Below are 18,979 nucleotides of genomic sequence, written 5' to 3' on the forward strand. Positions count from 1 at the left end.
ACATGACAGCCATTCATAAGGATCCTGCAGTGTAATGGGAATAATTAAATCAATAGCCAGACCGTCTTCATGTTTTTCATTTCCATCTCTCATATTTAATACAACAAGCCTAAGTTTTTTCCTTTTAATCTACATTATACATCTGAGAAAATGGAAGCTCAAGGTGGTTAAATAATGTAAGTGAGGTCACTGTAAGTCTGCTCTTCCAGAAATGCTGCATAACAAACTAGTCCAAAGAGTGACAGAAAATACCTGGATATTAGTTAACTCATTGGGACATTGAGCTAAATGCACCAGAGGCCCTTCTGGATTTACAGTTATGACAGATTAAAATTTAAAATGCTTGACTAATTGTTTAAGCCAGTCGGAACAGCTAAAAGAAGGTGTGCTGGCTAGTAAATCCTTTGGGCAGAATTCATCTTCCACCTCACCATTCTAATCTGTGTTAGTCAAGGCATCTATACCTCATTCCCTGCCAGTCTCTCCCACACTGGCTGTTAAAACCCCTCAAGTCCTCAGCATCCTGTTCCCCAATGGAAGTGCCCTGAGGTTGGGCATCCAAAGCAGCACCGCATGGCCTGGGCCCTGTTAGGAAAGGCAGTATAATAGCATATGAAATGACTGTTCCCAACAATTAGGGATAAAAATGATTTCCACAACTTTTCATGAAAGCTGGCTGCTTTTAAACATCACATGTCTTCTAATGATGGTGACTGTGTAGCAGGGTAGGGGGTGGGGCTCTGTTGTTTCTGTGCTGTTATTTCCATCTTAAATAGCCCCTGATTTGGACAGTAAGTTTATGGACAGGCCAAAGCACAGCAGATGGTGTCTCATACAGTGTGATCCTTGCTTTGCTTCAGTTATGGCTTCTGTGACCCTGAGAGCCCTGGCCCTGCTGCCTTGGTTATCATTTCATGAGGACTCCATCAGCCTGACTTCTGCTGCTGATCTCTCAAGGGCAGCCATCGAGATATTTTAAATGTGTGACATTTTATTATTTTAATTTAATTAATTAATTAATTTTTTTTCTTTTTAGGGCTGCACCCACCGCATATGGAAGTTCCCAGGCTAGGGGTCGAATCAGAGCTGCAGCTGCTGGCTTACGCCGTAGCCACTGCAACATAGGATCTGAGCCTCGTCTGTGACCTATACCACAGATCAGGGCAACACCAGATCCTTAACCTAATCAGTGAGGTCAGGGATTGAGCCTGCATCCTCATGCATACTAGTTGGGCTTGTTACCCCTGAGCCATAACAGGAGCTCCTGGGGAGAAGAGTTGTTCTAATTGCCTCTGCTGGAATGCCAGCTTTTTACAGTTCAGATATAACCCATGAAATTTACCACCAACTCTTGGGCAGGTTCTTGAATCTCACTGTAAGCACCAGTGAGCATGCCATAATTTTGTGTTGGTAATACATTTCCTTCACTGTCTTTTAGGTCTCACTGTCCTTTCCCCCAGCATTTCAACTCCAGGTCCAAAGACCCCTGCTTTACGGAAAACACTCCTTTGCTTGGAAGTTTCTCCCAAGAGGAAGGGTGAGTTGTTTTTTTTTTTTTGCCTTTCTTATAAAATGAAGACATCTCTGAGCATTACTCTTGGCACTTAATGCTGGAGAATTTCTTCTTGGGATATGAATTTTTACCTACCATGTTTGGTTTGTGCAAGATCCTTGTCAAGTCAGTGTGTGTTCATAATTTGAGTAGCTATATTCTCTGGCTTATGAATTTCCAAATAACCTTGAGCATAACCCTGCAATGAATAAGTAGCACCTCTGTACATGCATGCATGCACAGCTCTGGCAGGCCATCTTGCCAGGCCAAGGTGTCTCAACTGGGGTGAGGCTGGCACTGACTGGAGATATTTTTTGTTGTCACAAATGGGGGAGGGGTACTGCTTTCATTTAAGGGTGGAGGCCAAAGATGCTGCTAAACATCCTGCAATGCACAGGATGCCTTCCCACCACAAAGAATTATCTGGCTCAAGTGTCAGTGGTTATGAAGTTGAAAAATATGTGATCTAACTGGGTCACTTTGCTGTACCACAGAAATTGACAGAACATTGTAATCAACTATAATTTAAAAATTAAAAAAAGAGAAGACTATAAACAACCTCCACTTCCTGTAAGTTTGAAAGCCCTTTTGAGGGTAAACCTGGCTGGTTGTGACCAGAGCTGATCTGTAGGATGCCTTACAGATTCTCTCCCTTAGGATGCAGGGCTGGCTCTGGCCTCCAGTCTCATCTCTTCCTTCTTCAGATAAACTTATAAAAGCCTGAGCCACCTGTTGGTGGCTCCCAACTCCCACACATTACAAACTTGGAGGCATTGTCATGGACCTTCCTCTCCTGCCCACTCACCCTTGCATTTGGCCTCCATCCCACAGACTCTGAGGAACTGCCTCCCCCCTCTCTAGTCCTGCTTACAACCATCGGTGGGACCTCCACACTTTAGGTGCATCAGAATTCTGGGAAGCTTGTGTGCCGCTCAGGGTCCTGCCTCACAATCCAAAGACTCAGTTCACAGGATTTGAACAAGGTGTAGCAATCGGGATTCATCACCTCCCATTTCAGAGCCAGTCTGGTTCCTTCCAGGAGACTCCTGAGGACAAATAGTGTTTCCCTACATAAGTTCCCCCTGAGATCCTTGGACTAGGAGGACCTCCTCCGCTCTCTAGGGCAGACCTACTCAAGTTCGAAGGGGCTCATGTCACCTCCTTTGTGAAACCTTGGCTCCTCCCCACCCTCTCAAGAGTCATTGCTTCTCCTTTGCTCTCAAGCACCAAATTCATGTCCTGACTTTGGACTTGCTCTCGTGTCATCTGTGGTTATGCCTCCCAGCCTGAGTTTTCTTCATCCCCCACCCCAGTGCCCAGCAAGGCCTTTGCCACCAGGGACATAACAGTTCTCTTCCATCTCTCCTGATCAGTAACTTTGAAAACAGACACTTCACACATCTGTTCCCTTTAATGCTTTCCTTTGAATTACTTGGTAAACTGTTAAGGTTTGAGATGTTTTACAACTCATGACTCAATGGAAAATCAATAATGTGAAAGCGTTTGTCCCAGGCACGTGGAGCAGAGACAAGCCTTGGGATGCTGAGCTGTGCCTTCAGCAAGTTCCACTTATGGCTCAAGTGGGAAAAAAAAAAAAACCACTTCAGAATGTTCCCGTTGTGGCTCAGCAGTAACAAGCCTGACTAGTATCCATGAGGATGAGGGTTCAATCCCTGGCCTTGCTCAGTGGGTCAAGGACCTGGTGTTGCCGTGAGCGGTGGTGTAGGTAGCAGACAGGGCTCAGATCCCCCACTGCTTCCGTAGGCCAGCAGCCATAGCTTCCGTTTAACCCCTAACCTGGGAGTTTCCATATGCTACAGGTGCAGCTTTTAAAGAAAAAAATTAAAGCAAACAAACAAATATTTCAGAGGAGCAGAATATAGGTCAGGTTTGCTTACAAAATGAAAGCTAATTGAAATATTATTGGTGGTGGGAAGGTCTTTTTGATGCTTTACTTTCTGCTAAACTTTATTTTGTTGCCTTTTTTTTTTTTTTGGTCTTTTTAGGGCTGCACTTGTGACTTAAGGAATTTCCTAGGCTAAGGATCAAATCAGAGCTGTGGCCACTGGCCTATGCCACAGCCACTGCAACTCCAGATCCTAGCCAAGTCTGCAACCTACACCATGGCTCACAGCAATGCCAGATCCTTAACCCATTGAGCCAGGCCAGGGGTCAAACCCGCATCCTCATGGATACTAGTTGGATTCATTACCTCTGAGCCATGAGAGGAACTCCATATTGCAGTTTTAATTTGATCAAATGGCTTATCAGGATAACATCCATTGATTTATGCATTTGCAGAAGAGAATGTGTCCTTTTCAAGATGTTGAAGGCAGGAAGGTACGGCTAATAGTACAAGGGTCAAAGTATGTCTTACCCCTGCACTGACTAGCATGGGGCCACTTGTCACATGTAGTTATTCAAAGTCATATTAATTAACATCAAATAAAATTAAGAATCTGTTTCTCCAGTTGCACATTTCAAGTAGCCAGTGAGCATGTGTGGCTACCATATTGGACAGGCAGAGAACATTTCCATCAACATAGAAAGGTTGATTCCAGAAAAAAACACTGGCATGGGCTTTCCTCTTTCTACTTAAAAACAGTTTCCTTGGTTCCAACTTTAATTGCAGTTGTGTTTGTTTATCAGTTGAGGAGGTTTGTGATATTATTTCTCATACATCTGTGACATTTCTCAGTCACAAAATTCTTAGAAAAGATTAATGATTATTTTCAAAGATGGCACACTGTCGGCATCATTTGTTATATGTTGGTTTCACACAGCCTAATTTGCAGCTTTGAGCTTTTCTTCTTGTAAGACTTTTTTCTTGTTGGGAACCAGTTCTAAAGCAGTAATAAGAGTTCAGGAGAATCGCAATGCCCTGTTGAGCTGGCTGGGTTTGAGAGGCGTTACTTGTTTCTACAGATTGTGTCAATATTGTGATCCCACAAGATTACATGCAATACAGGAAAATTCTAGGTTTTGGTGCACTTTTATTAGAATCAATTGAGAATAAGTACTGAAGGAGTTGTTCAGAAGCCCAGGGAGTCAACCAAAAGTAAATGGATGCATCCACATGGAATTCTGGTAAAAGTTTATGATTCTCCTTGATTCATCCTTCTAAATATAAGTCCTGTCTTGGGCCCATCTAATCCAGAACTAATGTTCCCCACTCCTGCTCATGTTTGTGTGGATTTTTGGTAAGAAAGCCAGGTAGACCACCTTTCCCACAGCTCCGTTACAGAAAGATACCTACACAGAGGAGGAAAGGCTGAGACTACTCACTGTACTTTGGGGTGAGTATAGCAGAACCAGGTATTGAGAACTCAGAGACAATCAAAGAGAAAGCAAAAAAATGAAATGAGCTTGAGCTGGTCTCAGCTGGAAACAGTTCCAGACTCAGAACAAGCTGATGTTTCTTGAAGGTCTACAGTTTATTTTGAAGATTGAGTGATCCCCTGGAAGATCTCCCTCAGGAGCCAGGGGTCTGTGATGTCAAGAAAGACTCACTCCCACCAGTTTGACAGTACTACGGTGTCTGTGGTCCTATTTCATACTCACCGCTATGATGAAATGTTGTTTTGGAGATGCTACTATTTCTGTGAAAATAACCACAAAGCCTCGATTTCCAGGTCACGGTGCATGCCTGTTTACCATCCAGAGTTCATCACTGCTGATGAATCTTGGGAGAACAGCTCAGCTGAGTGGGAGGGAGGAGCCCTGCTGAGCACAGAGTTGGCAGTTTCTTCTGGATCTGCCTCCACAGAGAAGGGGGAGCTTCTGGACAGCACTCACATCAGGTGCCATCTTTCCAAGCTAAGGTAGGAAGACTTGGAAAGCCACCCTTGACACAGGGCTGAGGGTCTTACCCTCATGGCATCCTTACCAAGGACAGGGTAGAAATAAGGAAGAAGGCTAGGTAGCACTTTACTGGAAGGTAATCTTCCTTTTCTCCAGGTCCTGGAAGACAGATCTAAGGTATCCTGCAAACCAGCGTGTAGCCCCAGAGGCTACTAGAAGCCCAATTACAGACCAAAATGATTAACATCCTGTATTCCTCTCCTTCCTATTGTGTGGCTGAGATCACGCCCATGAGGTTTGCTAATGGTATTCATTCGTTTCAACAGTCTTCGTGGTGTTTTAGAAGTTGGTATTAGCAGTGATTAGAAGGGGTCTGCACAGGCAGTGGAAAGGTTCTTCATCGGCTGCAGGGGGCGTGGGTGGGGCTGGAAGAGGTTATGGCTACGCATGCAGAGGTGGGTGCACATGCGCAGGGGACCTGCGATCTTTTTGTCCAGCATGGTCAGAATGTGTTCACCCTGCTTTGCCCGCTGGGACTTCCACGTGAGCATTTACGTGAAGGAAGGGTTCTCTTGAGATCTGTGTTTGAAAGTGGCATTTCCAAGGACAGAATAAGGCTTGGGGACCAGGACCAACAAGGTCCCCATTCTGTATCTACCCTGAGGTATCTGAGGAACCAGCAGGGCCAGGCATGTCCTCTGCAACTATCTCCTTATCACCTGGTGTCCCCCTCGCGCCCCAGCCTTTCGTAGGCCTCCCCTAAGATGGTCTGTGTGAAAGCTGGTGGCCAGGTGAGAAGACACTGTGCAACTATCAAATATGAGTGTTACTCTTTCTCTCCATTAGGGGGCTTGTCTTTTCTGAAGCTGTTTGAAGTGCCCGATAGAGATGTACCGGCCTGGATCCCATAGTGCATGTGTCTTTAGCCAGAAAGGCCTGGAAGTATCTCAGAGAGGATAAGGATTCACCTGAGGTCAGGCAGGTTGAGAGCCCAGTGAAGGGAACTGGGAGAAATGCAACCCCAAGTCCCCCACTAGTGTTGGACCATAGAGATGTTTTTGCCCACTATGCCTCCCAGCTGTGTGTGGTTTCTTCACTGTGACTAGTCTTAGCTCTTCTCATCAATGTGACAACTATTTGGCCAATGAACCAGCTATTAAATTATTTGAATCATGTGAAAAGTATGACCACACCTGGCCCCATGGGTCACCAGGAGGATAAGCCCTGACACTGTAACACTCTTTTGCAGCCAGCTGGCTCACAGCTCCAGAGAACTCAAGATCCCTCAAATGCTCCACACCATGGAAAATAGAATTAAGTACATTTGAGACTACATTCAGTGGTTTTATTTTCTGTGATTCATGGAATAGTAGCCTCAAACTTTCCAATTAACCAAAAGACTTAGCACCATTCTTTTTAACATGTCTAGAAAGTACTACCTATGATTGTTTAAGAAATTTTAAAAAAATATTTTGGATTGTCAACTCTGCTATATATGTCAATTACATAAGAAGAACCTTGTATTTAGAATAGTTTTGAATTAATGTCTCTTACTTTAAAAATAAATGTCATTTTGATTCCCATTTGAATAGGAGCTATTGATTCTCATTTGGAAGTATGAAAAGATTATTCATCAAATTCATTATATCTAAGAGAATGGAACACAAGGTTTTACCATTTTGAAAGGATCAGAAAAAGATATTCCAATGTAGGCTTTTCTTCCTTCTTCAAACATGTGTCAAGCACAGGCTGTGTACCAGTGCCTGCTTGAGGAGTGACCAGGGTAGAGCACCTCCCAGCACTGGGTGGTTGACAGTATCTTAGGGAGGTGGAATTTGGTGGGATTTTGGGAGGTGGCATGAGCAGAGATAATCCTGGAGATACTGCCAGGCCCACATTCACCAAGGGTCTGAGGGCCATGATTGAGAACTGGGTAATGTGGGCTGGACCAGGGTGGCATGAAGAGTCCTCAGAGGCCTGATCATCTATTAAATTATCTGGCAAGGAATTCTTAAAGGACTCTGCTGGTACAACCAGTTAAGCACTGTAGTTTCTTCCTTGAATTGTTTAGTTATGTCTCAGTCAATGTTTATTTGATCAAATCCATATTCCTACCTACTTGAAAACTTAGGAAAAGATAATTGATAAATACGAATCTGAGAGCCAAGGTAAGGTTTGTTTCCAGGAAACTAGAGCTAGTAAAGAGGCCCAGATCTTGAACTTTAGCTTCTCCTGCAGGAGGCCATGTTCAGACACTCTGGGTTAACTTTGTTCCCCTCTGTAACCTCCACTAAGCCACTTTTCATGAAACTGTATGCTTACAACAGGTCAGTGTTGCCCTCAGCAGTGTCTTCCTTCATACTATGTTAGGGGAAGAATTCTACACATGTGCTATGGGCTGGACAGTACTCAAGGCTTTGGTAGGCATGTGAGGTCTGGCAGTTCTCGGCACATGGAAATAGGATGGTATCATTGTGACCTGGGGCCTGCTTTTCTCTTGCAGGTGCTGTGTGCAATGGCTGAAAGTCTCAGGCTTGTTTGTCTTTGTGGTGCTGTGCTCTGTGAGTACCGTGACAACCCCCAGTTCTGCTGGGCAGCAGGACCCCTGAGATGTGGGGCTCACACATTTCTTTGGAGGAGGTGCTGAGGCTATGTGGATGGAGGCCTGGGAGTGTCAGGGGAGCCCTCCCTTAGTAATGCTTCTTTGCTATTGTCCCTAGTCACACAGTGGAAGCCCTGAAGACCTGGCCTTGCTATGAAGAAGGCAGTTGGCTTTCCCTCTGGGTTTCAGTTCCCACCTTAAGTGACTGCCCAAATTCTCTTTTCAACCACATGCAGTAAACACTCTTTATTTGTGTTGGGGCATGTCCAGCAGTCATGGTGGCCCCAGGAATGTTTCAGTGCCCCAGCTTGAGCACCCTGTTTGGGAGGAAGTAAAGTTCTATGTTGGCCCCTTCTCAGGAGGCGGCTCTGGTTTTACTTGACCCTACATCCCCAGGGCTGCAGAGCTGGGGCCTTGGAGGTGACCTGAGTGTGCCCTCTGTCTTGAGGTGTCAGGAGTTTCACCACTACTGTGTTTGTGTGTGTGTCCATATGTGGCCCTAGGTGAGATCACATTGCAGGCACTCAAAACCTATTTGCTGAATGAGTGAGTGTGGGTCCTCTGTCTGTATGTGTGCGTGTGGCTGTGAGGCCCCCATGTCTGGCCATGTGTCTGTGTGTGTGCAGGCTTGTGTGGAATATGTGGGTCTTTTGTGGTCTGTGACCATTTTGAGGTTTTGTGTGTGTGTGTGTGCCTAGGGATTTATTTCTGGGTGTGCTCCTATTTTTAGCACTGGCATAAGATTTGTGTGGATCATTTTTGGGAGACCCCAGTAGGTAGTTGGTGTGTGCTGCTGTGACGGAATGTGAGACTCTGAGCAAGGAAGGGGTGGGTGAGTGGTGTTTCCATACCTGTGCCCTGTGAACTCCAGGGCTGTTGTGGCTGTGGCTCTTCTCTATAGGCAGCCTGTGGTGACACCCATATTGGGTGCCCTTTGTGACAGGAAACTATGTGTGTGACCACATGTGGCTGTGAATACATGGTCTTCATTATCTGTGTGCGTGGACATGAGGAGCGGGGCTCTGTGCATGTGCAGGATTGTCCATGTCAAGAGTCTCCTCTTCTCAGTGTGACATATAGAGAACAGTGTTCCAGCTCAGACAGCAAGGGTGCATGAGGTCACTACTGGCTGAATTGAATTTAGTCTAGGCAACTTTTTTTTTTTTGGCCACACCTGTGTCATAAGAAAGTTCTCGGGCCAGGGATCAAATCTGAGCTGCAGCTGCCACCTGTGCCACAGCTGTGGCAATATCAGATCTTTAATCGGCTGTACCACAGTGGGAACTCCAGAAAACTCTTTAATAACCTACAGGGAAGGAGTTCCCACTGTGGCACAATGGGATCAGCGATATCTCTGCAGCATCAGGATGATTCTTAGCCTGGCATAGAGGGTTAAAGGATCCTGTGTTGCTGCAGCTTCGGTGTAGGTTGTAGCTATGTCTGGGATCTGACCGCTGGCCTGGGAACTACCTATGCTGCAGGGCAGTCAAAAAAAAAAAAAAAAAGAAAACCCACAAGGGAGGAGAGCAGTGGCCTATAAAAAGGAAATCTAGGCAGAAAGCAAAAAAAAAAAAAAAAAGACATTGAACTCTGAAAACATCACAAGTTTACTTTTTTGACTACCAGTTCACCTCTCTACCTCCTGTCCACACAATTGTGTGCTTCTGAAGCCCCTGTGGGTTAGCATGGCCTGGTGGGTGGGTGCACTGTGGTTTCTGAGGAAGAGGTTGAGTGGGCCAAGTCTCCCTGGACCCTTTGAGAGCTCACTTGGGTTCTGTGTCTCATCTTTGGCTTTCTTCTGGAAATTGAAATTTTGTTGATTTGTGGACACATCCAAAATAGAATTGGAGGCATTTATTTTGGACTTCTGTAGTCTGTTATCTCATCATCACTTTAATTTACAGCCACAGCAATGCCAGATCCGAGCCATGTCTGTGACCTACACCACAGCTCACAGCAATGCTGGATCCTTAACCCCCTGAGCGAGGCCAGGGATTGAACCCTTCATGGATACTAGTGGGATTCATTACTGCTGAGCCACAATGGGAACTCCTAATTTATTTTCTGATGGTATATAAGATGCTCTGCAAATTCCACAAGCACATGCTCCTACCATCACACTCTCCAGTATGGGAAAACCAGGTTTGCCCACCTCTGATGATTTAATTTTATGGCTGGGCCCTTAGTTCTTAAAATTAGCAAATATCAATGATCAAGGCCCATAGTAGCAGAAAATAGTATAATGAATGAGAATTTTATCTATTACTGTCTCAGAAAAGCTACTTAGAGTGAGCTGGTGAGGTTTGAACACAAGTAGCACCATTATCATACCCCTATTTTCAGCTGTGCTCAAAGTTACTTACATCCTATTGCTCTCACCACAAATATGTCACTAAGTGTTTCTGATTTTTACAGATTTTATTTAGCCTGTATCCAGATCAAGGAAAGTTCTGGCAGTTGTTGGCTGTGTCACCGCTGGAAAGCTATTGTATCCAAACCTGTGCTGAGACCGACAGTCACCACGACTGAGTCACAAAGTGAAGAGACTGGAGAATTATTATAACTGTTGCTCAGGGTCACAGTATGGGTGATCACCACTCCTTCCCATGTGTTTTTTATTCCTCTAGGATGTTTGATAAAAGATGAGGCTTTGGAACAGAGGGGAGGGGGCTCTAGTGAGACTACAGTGGATGGGTAGGGGTGAGGTTCCCCATGGAAGGGTGACAGCAGCCAAAAGGCATGTCATAATTAAGGCCTGGCTTCCTGTGGCTCTCTGATATTCTGTTCTGCCTCACATCCTCTCCTCTTTTTTTGTTTCAGCTTAGGTGATCCCTGTGACCTATCTTTAAGTTCATCAGTTCTTTCCTTGGCTGTGTCATCTGAGTCTGATGATTGCTTGGTTTCTTATACTGTGTACTCTCTGGCCTTTTTGTAGGCCTTATAATTTGTCATTAAAAGCCAGACATGTTATATATGATAGTGGATACAGAGTGTGCCAGCTCTTCTGTGGTAACAGAATACCACACCAGGGTGGCTTAAACAATAGGCATTTATTTCTCACAATTCTGCAAGCTGGACATCCAAGGTCGGGGTGTGGGCCAATTTGAGTTCTAGTGAGGACTGTCTTTCTGGCCATGTTCCTGTTATGTCTTCACAGGGCCTTTCTTCAGTGTGTATGGGTGTGTGGGGTGTGTGTGGAGAGAGTGAGAGTCTCTCCTCTTATAAGGACACTAATCCTATCAGATCAGGGCCCCACCCTATGACCTCACCTAACTTCAGTTACTTCCTTAGAGGTCCTGACTCCAAGTACAGCCACACTGGTGGTCAGGGCTTGAACATATGAATATGGGGACTTTGACATTCAGTCCATAGCATCGAGGTAAACAGCTCTAAGCGTAGAGATGAGCAGACCCTAACTTCTGTGGGCTTTAGTGGGGAATTGGGGGTTGTGTAAATCTAGTCAGATATTGGCTGTGTTGTGATTTGTGGTTGCCATGATAACCGTCAGTGCCCCAGACCCTTGGCATTTTTCAGCCTCTCTCCATCTGTCTATAGGCCCTATGTGTTCCCACCCTTGCCCCAGGGGTAGAGCTACTTTCCCCTCTTACCTGCCCCCAGCCGCTGGGGTTCCACCTTACCCTAAGGCCACCAGATTTGATGTGCTTCCCGGCAAATTAAGACTTTCTCAGGGATCTCCCCCTTCTGCCCATCCTCCCTGTGAGTACCTGCTGGGATTCATGGAAGAAGAGCCCATAAGTGAGCTGCTGCTTTAAGACTTTGAAGCCCTCATACAAAGCATAGATCATGTTGAGATTCACTTTTCCACCTACAGAAGCTTTTCTTTCTGGAGGGAAATGACTGGCCTAGCTTCTGTGTGGGAGCCATGGCAGGAGCCCCTGACCTTGCAGCAGAGGCAAGAATCTGCTGACACAGGGACTCCTAATCTGTGCAGCCCACCAGTGTGGGATGCAGGAGAGAGGGGGGCCAGTGGGGGTGGGGCATACATGCCATAGGAGTTATGTTTTGAGGGGAAAGAGCCTCTTTTCCTGATCTTGCTTCCCTGACCAAGAACTCTTCACACACTTGAAAGGATCTTCCCCTCTCACTGCCGTGGATATCTGCACTGTGCTGATTTAGCCAGTTTAGGATTTCCTGCTCAATTCTTCTTGTGATTTCTCACCAGGTGCTGTAGGATTTGGGCCCGGCTGTGGGCATTCCTCTGTTCATTCAGGCAGCAGTCCTGTCCACTGCTTACCATGAATCCAGGACTTGGGACAGGAGTTTTATGCTGGCTGCCAAGAGCGGACGCAGAGATCATAGTAGGATGGGAGAAGCCACCTAACTATTAAACCAGAGGACTTGAAACATCATTAAACAAAGCAGAACCAATTATGAGTGTCAGGAGTGAGGGGCTGAAGAGGCCTGGAGACGTCAGGGCAGAGGTGCAGGTAGAAGGGAGGCCTGGATGTGGACTTCCCATGCACCTTCGGAGAATGGTGTACCCTGGGAGGGTGGGGACAGGGTAACACTCCAGGCCTCCCCTCCTTCCTTGGTTTACCTTGACGTTCCCCCAGCTGTGAACCTCAGCAGCCACGCAGACTCCATGCTGCTCCAGGTGGACCTGGCAGGGGCCCTGGTGGCCAGCGGTCCAAGTCATCTCGGGAAAGAAGAGCATGTGGCCGTGGAGGTGACCCAGGCTAACACTCCAGGATCCAGGCGGCGGCGGCCGCAGCAGGTTATGCTTATAAGTTATTTGGAAGGAATTGCAAAAACTCATCTCATCTCTGTATAAATTGAGTTTCCTCTTGAATGGATTTATGGGAGCTGTAAAGCAATGACACCACTTTTAGGCAAGCTCCTATCTTTTGCTTTGTCTTAGTTCTCTTTCCTCTAAGTCAGTTATAAAACTCTCACCGTTTTAGTTAAGTCAGGCTTTTGAGTTTTGTTTTGTTTTTTTTTTTCTTTTTAGGGGCGCACCTGTGGCATACGTAAGTTCCCAGGTTAGGGGTTGAATTGGAGCTGTAGCCACCAGCCTACACCACAGAAAGCAACACAGGATCCAAGCCTTGTCTGTGACCTACACTGCAGCTTACAGCAACATCATATCTTTAACCCACTGAGGAGGGCCAGGGATTAAACTTGCATCCTCATGGATACTAGTCATGTTCGTTACCTCTGAGCCACAATGGGAACTTCCCGAGTTTTCTTATTCAGAGTGATTTTATTGGGCAATTTAGGGAAACATTATATATTGGAAAGTGCAATTAAACTTGGCTTACCTCGTGGTACAGAAGATACTCCAACACCATGGTTCTCTTGAGCTTGTGGACCTTTGGTTAAGAATGTGCCTGGTTTCCCTGAGCATCTGCTTCTATAGCAGTAGGCTCCTATGCTCAGTGTCTGAGCTGAAACCTTTGGCTCACATCCTGCGAAGGCTGAGAGCCAGCCAGCATTGTCACCATGTCCCAGAGCCCAGACAAGGACTGGCCCCTTTCTCTGCATGCATCCTTACTTGTCCCCCAAGTCCTGACCTTAGTGACTTTCCTAGATTGTCATGGTGACTTCTATATGAAGTCATGTCCCTAGTTCCTGGGTTTTCCCTATTATAATTCATAGAAGGAAATCCTGCTGCACATAAGGCTGTGCCATCCAAAATGGGGTATCTGAAGAGTTACAGCATTTTTCTGCCATGCAGAACAGAGTCCCCTGAGCCAAAATCTCACAAGGAACAAGACTGCAGTTTCATGGGCAGTGGTTGGTGCAGCACCAATATTCTAAACAGGTTGCTCTTGCCATGATCTTAAGACATAAACTTAGCTTCCCCACAGGCAGCACAAGGGCTCCTTGGTGAAAACAAGGTGGTGCACTTCCATCTGCTGTCTGCCCCTCTTGTGACCTTGTGTGGAGGAGGCCATGACCTTTTGCAGCCTGCTGATCTAGTTGCCTGCCCTTGGGTCTGTATGGAGCATCCCTGCTCCAGAAACCCAAAGAACACTGGAGACGTTTACTGGAAGGTTTTTTTCTGATACACTTTCTAGACACAGAACTTTTAAGAGAAATTTTGATCTTTCATTCATACTTTGACCAATTTCAGAGTTCCTGTTGTCAATTTCCTTTATGATTTGTGGGTGGCAAGGCTTCTGTCCTCCCACTGAAAGTTCCCTGGCTGGTCAGATAGGCCACCTACCTCTGCCCAGCCAGACCCTCTGTCCCTGTGCATGTCTGGCCCTGCTCAGCTGGCTTCTCCACTCCCCTGTTCCTGATAAGGACCTGTGGGCACACTGGCCAGCAGCAAAGGAAGCTCTTCCTGGGACCCTCCTTTCCACAGGCTCCTGTGACCTGGGTGTGAAGAGTTTTCTGCCTCTAGTTTGTAAACACAAAGCAATTCTAAGCAACCTTTTCTTGTCAGTTGCCTCAGAGGGCTCAGAAGACACCAAGTCTCCAGTAATGCACAGTGATTTTCTTTTCCCTCTCATTTTTCCTTGCATGGCCACACCCTCAGCATGTGGATGTTCCTGAGCCAGGGCTTGAATCCAAGCTGCTACCTATGTCAAAGCTGCAGCAATGCTGGATCCTTTAACCCACTGCACTGGGCCAGGGATCAAAACAAAGCTCCATAGTGACCTGAGCCCATGCATTTTGATCCTAAACTCACCTGCCACAGTGGGAACTCCAGGTGTTTTTTGTTGTTTGTTTGTTTTTGCTGCATCTGTAGCTTATAGAAATTTTTCAGCCACAGATTGAACCTGTGCCTCTTCTATAACCAGAGCCACAACAATGACAATGCTGAATCCTTAACCCACTGAGCCACAAGGGAACACTTTTCTCTCTCTCTTTTTTTTTTTTTTTGGCTGCGCCTGCTACTTGTAGAAGTTCTTGGGCCAGACATTGAACCTGTGCCACAGCAGTGACCTGAACTGCTGCAGTGACAACGGCAGATCCTTAACCCACTGGGCCGCAAGAGAACGCCTCCTTCTCTCTCTCTCTTTTTTTTTTTTTGTTTGTTTGTTTTTTTGCCTTTTCTAGGGGCTCTTCCTGCGGCATGTGGAGGTTCCCAGGCTAGGGGTTGAATCGGAGCTGTAGCCACTGGCCTATGCCAGAGCCACAGCGATGCTGGATCCAAGTCGAGTCTGCGACCTACACCACAGATCACAGAAACACTGGATCCTTAACCCACTGAGCGACGCCAGGGATCAAACCCTCAACCTCATGGTTCCTAGTTGGATTCGTTAGCCACTGCGCCATGATGGGAACTCCCTTTTCTCTTAATAGATCATATTTACTTCTACACCTTTGTGCCTCTGTACATGAATTCAGTGTTTGTACTTCCGTATTCTTTTTTTAAAACAAAGCCCTCCAATTGTGGATGTTTCCAGCTGCATGCCACCTGGCTGCTCTGATGTCTCTGTGTGAAAATGCCTCCTGCTCCCCTTTCTCCTTTTCTTATTTGAAACAAGCACCTACATTGAACAGTGAGTGCTGGACCCCACATGACGGCCTAGGTTCAAAACCTTACCAGGATTTCATGCTTCAACTTTTTTAGGTCACTCATAACTGGACGATATTTTTAAATCCAAGTGGAGGCGAGCACACGGTGATGAGCAGGATCTTTGAGGTTCTGAGCAGGTGGGTCTTGGTGACTGAGGTCTTGGGGAGGCTTCTGTGGGACATGCTCCCCTAGAGAAGTATGACCCATGGGATTCTGGCTTTTGGGTGAATGGCAGGCCAATTACGGGCTTGGACGAGGTGCTCCTCTTGTAAAGGCAAGTGAGCATGAGGCTGCAGCTGGGCATCATAAGTGAGAGGGCCCACTTTGAAGCAAGTGATGTTTTTTAGCTCCTGCTTTAAATTCATTAACATGAAGCTGTGCCGTGGGGAATTCTAGGAAATTTTAGGATTCTCTTTTTCTTTAATGCCATCCTGTATTAAGCTCATACTCTTGGTTATTGAGTTTTCTAGGCCTGCTGTAACAAATACCACAGACTGAATGACTTAGTAGAAGTTTATTTCCTTAAGCTGTCAACAGGGTGTGTCTCTCCTGAGGCCCCTCTCCTTGGCGTCTTTTCCCTGTGCCCTCACGTGGACTTCCTTCTGTACATGTCTGTGCCCCAAATTCCTTTTTTTTCTTTCTTTTTAGGGAAGCACCTGCAGCCTGTGGAAGTTCCCCAAGCTAAGGGTCAAATCAGAGTTGCAGCTGCCGCCCTATGCCACAGCCACAGCAGCGCCAGACCTGAGCCATGTTTGTGACCTACACGACAGCTTGTGGAAACACGGGATCCTTAACCCACCGAACGAGACCAGGGTTGAACCCACATCCTTGTGCACACTAGTTAGATTCTTAATCCGCTGAGCCACAATGGGCATTTCCCTAACTCCTTTTCTTATAAGGACATCAATCATACCAGATTAGGGCCCATGCAGTTTTTGACTTAATCACCCTTATAAAGACCTTGTCTCGAAATGCAGTCACATTCTGAGGTACAGAGGGTGGGGATGTCCACACGTGACTTCGAGGACACAGTTCAGCCTGGAACCATTACTGTATGGTCTCAGTAACTGAATGTTACTGAAGGTGTTTCTGTTTCCCCAGGCCACATACTGTTAATGACTTAAATGCTTCTTATTCCTGGTGCTTTCCCACCACTGGTGACAACTTGTCTACCTGTTCTCATGGTGCATATGGCCCTTTTCCTCATCCCTGACATGTGAGAATAATTGGCTTTGCTATTTGTTAGCAGGTAAAGCAATCAGGTGTGTAGTGAGGCGGAAGAGGGAGAATTAAATGGCTAGAACCACTGTGACATCCCTGGTCACTGTTGGTTGTTGGAGAGGTGGCTGCATTCAGGTGGGTACGGCCTGATGGGGACTCAGGAGCTATATCAGAGGGCCAGCCAGGGGGAGGCTGTGCCTGTATCTCACGGAGCTCGTCAGCGCTTGGTGCTGCATATCTGCCAGGTCAGGCATTGTGTAGATCACTCTGAAATCAGTTCCAGTTCTGGTTACGGCCATGGATGACTGGTGTTGGGAAGGACATAGAGGGAGCAAGCACTGATGGATAATGTCTAGTCTGTTTCCCTTACCATTGGTAAGATCTTTGCTTCATTCTGCAGAGAGCCTGTTTCCATCAACATTCGAGCCTCCCTCCAGCAGACCCAGATTGTTCCTCTTTTGATGGCTCATCAGTACCTCCGTGCAAGCATTGAAGCACAAGTGACCATTGCTGCGGTCATCCTTGCTGGGGTCTATGTGCTGATTATATTTGAGGTAACTTGCCTGCCTGCTCTCCTGGGTTTATCTGTGCCCACAAGTAAGTATAGTATTTTAACATACTAGGCACTAGGGATGGGTTCTGGCTTGCTTCTTAATTAAATTGAAATACTCTTTCTTTCCTAGAAAGTAACATTTTCCCCATTCCAGGTAGAAAATTGCTCTGTACTGGAATATTTTCTGAATCTTGGCAATTAACATATCCAAGATGAGTTTTCCACTTGCACAAAGTCTGACCCTGAGGGGACAGGTGGTGAATCTCTCTGAGTCTCAGGATCTTCCTCTGTGAGATGGGCACAGTCAAATATCCCCATCTACTTCATAGGATTGTGTGCATGTGATAAGGGCCTGGGGGACCTTGGACTACATGTGGGAAAGATTGTTATTATCTGTTAATGTTTATCAACTCATTTAAGGAGGCTTTTCACAAATGATCTCATGTCCCATAAATTTAGTATTTCTTTTTTTATCAGCTAGATAGCAAAATTCTATGCCTTTGAGTTCAGTAATTATAGAATTTTTTATCTTTGGTGATGACACATTTCCTTAATTTTTCATGTTCCTTATAGTTTTGCATTGCTGCTTTCTTACTTTAAGTTACAGATACCTCTTCCAGTCTTCACTAGTTGTATTCAGGTGGCTCATACTGTTTGCTGGTGCTCTTATACCTGAGGCTTTCTCTTAGCTCACCTGGTATGGACACTCCTGCTGCATTCTTCTTGCTTCTTTTCATGGCAGGGTTTGTAACCTCCTTGGTTCCTACAGCTCACAAGGCTGGCTGCTGGAAATCTCTCTTGTGTCTTCTAGGAGATGGTGCTACAGCTCTAGTTCTCTCTTGGCCATAGACCAGGCCTGTTTACTGGCAGCACTGCATTTACTCTTGACCAGGGGTGCTCTCACCATCACACAGTGGGCACGTACAAAGGAGCTATTTTGCAATGAGAGGAAATAGAAGGGTGTTAGGTGTGTCTGCAAGCCTTGGAGAGATCCTAGCGTGAGTTTCTCCCAGAGATTTGTGGTCAGACTTCCTGCTGAAGTGCCGAGTGCAGTCAGCAGGAACTGTGTTCCTTCAGTGCCCTTTGATGTTCTCATTTGACTCCTCCTGACCACCCTCCTTGTAGTCACGGAGGCCCTGCCTGAGTGCACTGGTGCTGGGGGAGAGAAGTGGGTTCTCCAGCTGTGTCCTGCACAACTGGGGAAGCCTAGAACTCACTGCTATCCTTCCCTGTCCCATGCTCTCGGCTGCCCTATGTCTGGGTCAAAAGCCTAAGGCTCAAGGTGGTTCCATCCTTCAAAATCTAGGTGGAACTAGCCATACCCCCTGTGCTTTGCTGGGTGCACTGGGTGCTGGAACTTACAGTGTGAAGCGTCACCAGGCATCAATGGCCCTTCCTTTGTAGTCTTTCTGCCATGCAGGCCCTTGCCCTTCAGGCCTGTGATGGGAGGAGCAGCCCTGGTGATCTCTGAGATGCCTTCAGTGTTATTCTTTGATTGTCTTAGACAGTAGGTATCCGCTTCTGCTGAGATGGCCGACTGGTCTCCCCATTGTCTTGATGTTAACTAACTCTTGGCTTCTGCTGGGGTTGCAGATCTTTATTAATATCTTATCAGATTTGGCCATGTCTTTTTGTGTAAATTCTCATGAGTTTCCATTTAGACAGGCCAAATTTTTAAGCTCTGCTTCCATTTTGATTACTAGTTCCATCTTTAAGTCATTTTTTTTTCCTCTTTCACTTTGCTAAGAGCATTCAGGTGGT

The 18,979-nt window shown here is 46.2% G+C and overlaps 1 protein-coding gene across 11 annotated transcripts in view; it reads left to right on the forward strand.

Moving 5' to 3' along the window:
* OCA2 (OCA2 melanosomal transmembrane protein) overlaps positions 1-18,979 on the forward strand; it is a 193,714-nt gene that overhangs the window by 43,658 nt on the left and 131,077 nt on the right. For all 11 annotated transcript variants that reach the window (XM_047772579.1, XM_047772573.1, XM_047772577.1 and 8 more), the window contains 7 exons: positions 1,439-1,537; positions 5,185-5,373; positions 7,857-7,914; positions 10,371-10,443; positions 12,530-12,690; positions 15,499-15,581; positions 17,066-17,219. In XM_047772579.1, coding sequence (XP_047628535.1) covers positions 5,195-5,373; positions 7,857-7,914; positions 10,371-10,443; positions 12,530-12,690; positions 15,499-15,581; positions 17,066-17,219 — 708 coding nt within the window. In that variant the 5' untranslated portion in view covers positions 1,439-1,537; positions 5,185-5,194. The remainder of the gene's footprint in view (positions 1-1,438; positions 1,538-5,184; positions 5,374-7,856; positions 7,915-10,370; positions 10,444-12,529; positions 12,691-15,498; positions 15,582-17,065; positions 17,220-18,979) is intronic.

Source organism: Phacochoerus africanus, chromosome 3 (genome assembly GCF_016906955.1).
Source record: "Phacochoerus africanus isolate WHEZ1 chromosome 3, ROS_Pafr_v1, whole genome shotgun sequence".
NCBI lineage: Eukaryota > Metazoa > Chordata > Mammalia > Artiodactyla > Suidae > Phacochoerus > Phacochoerus africanus.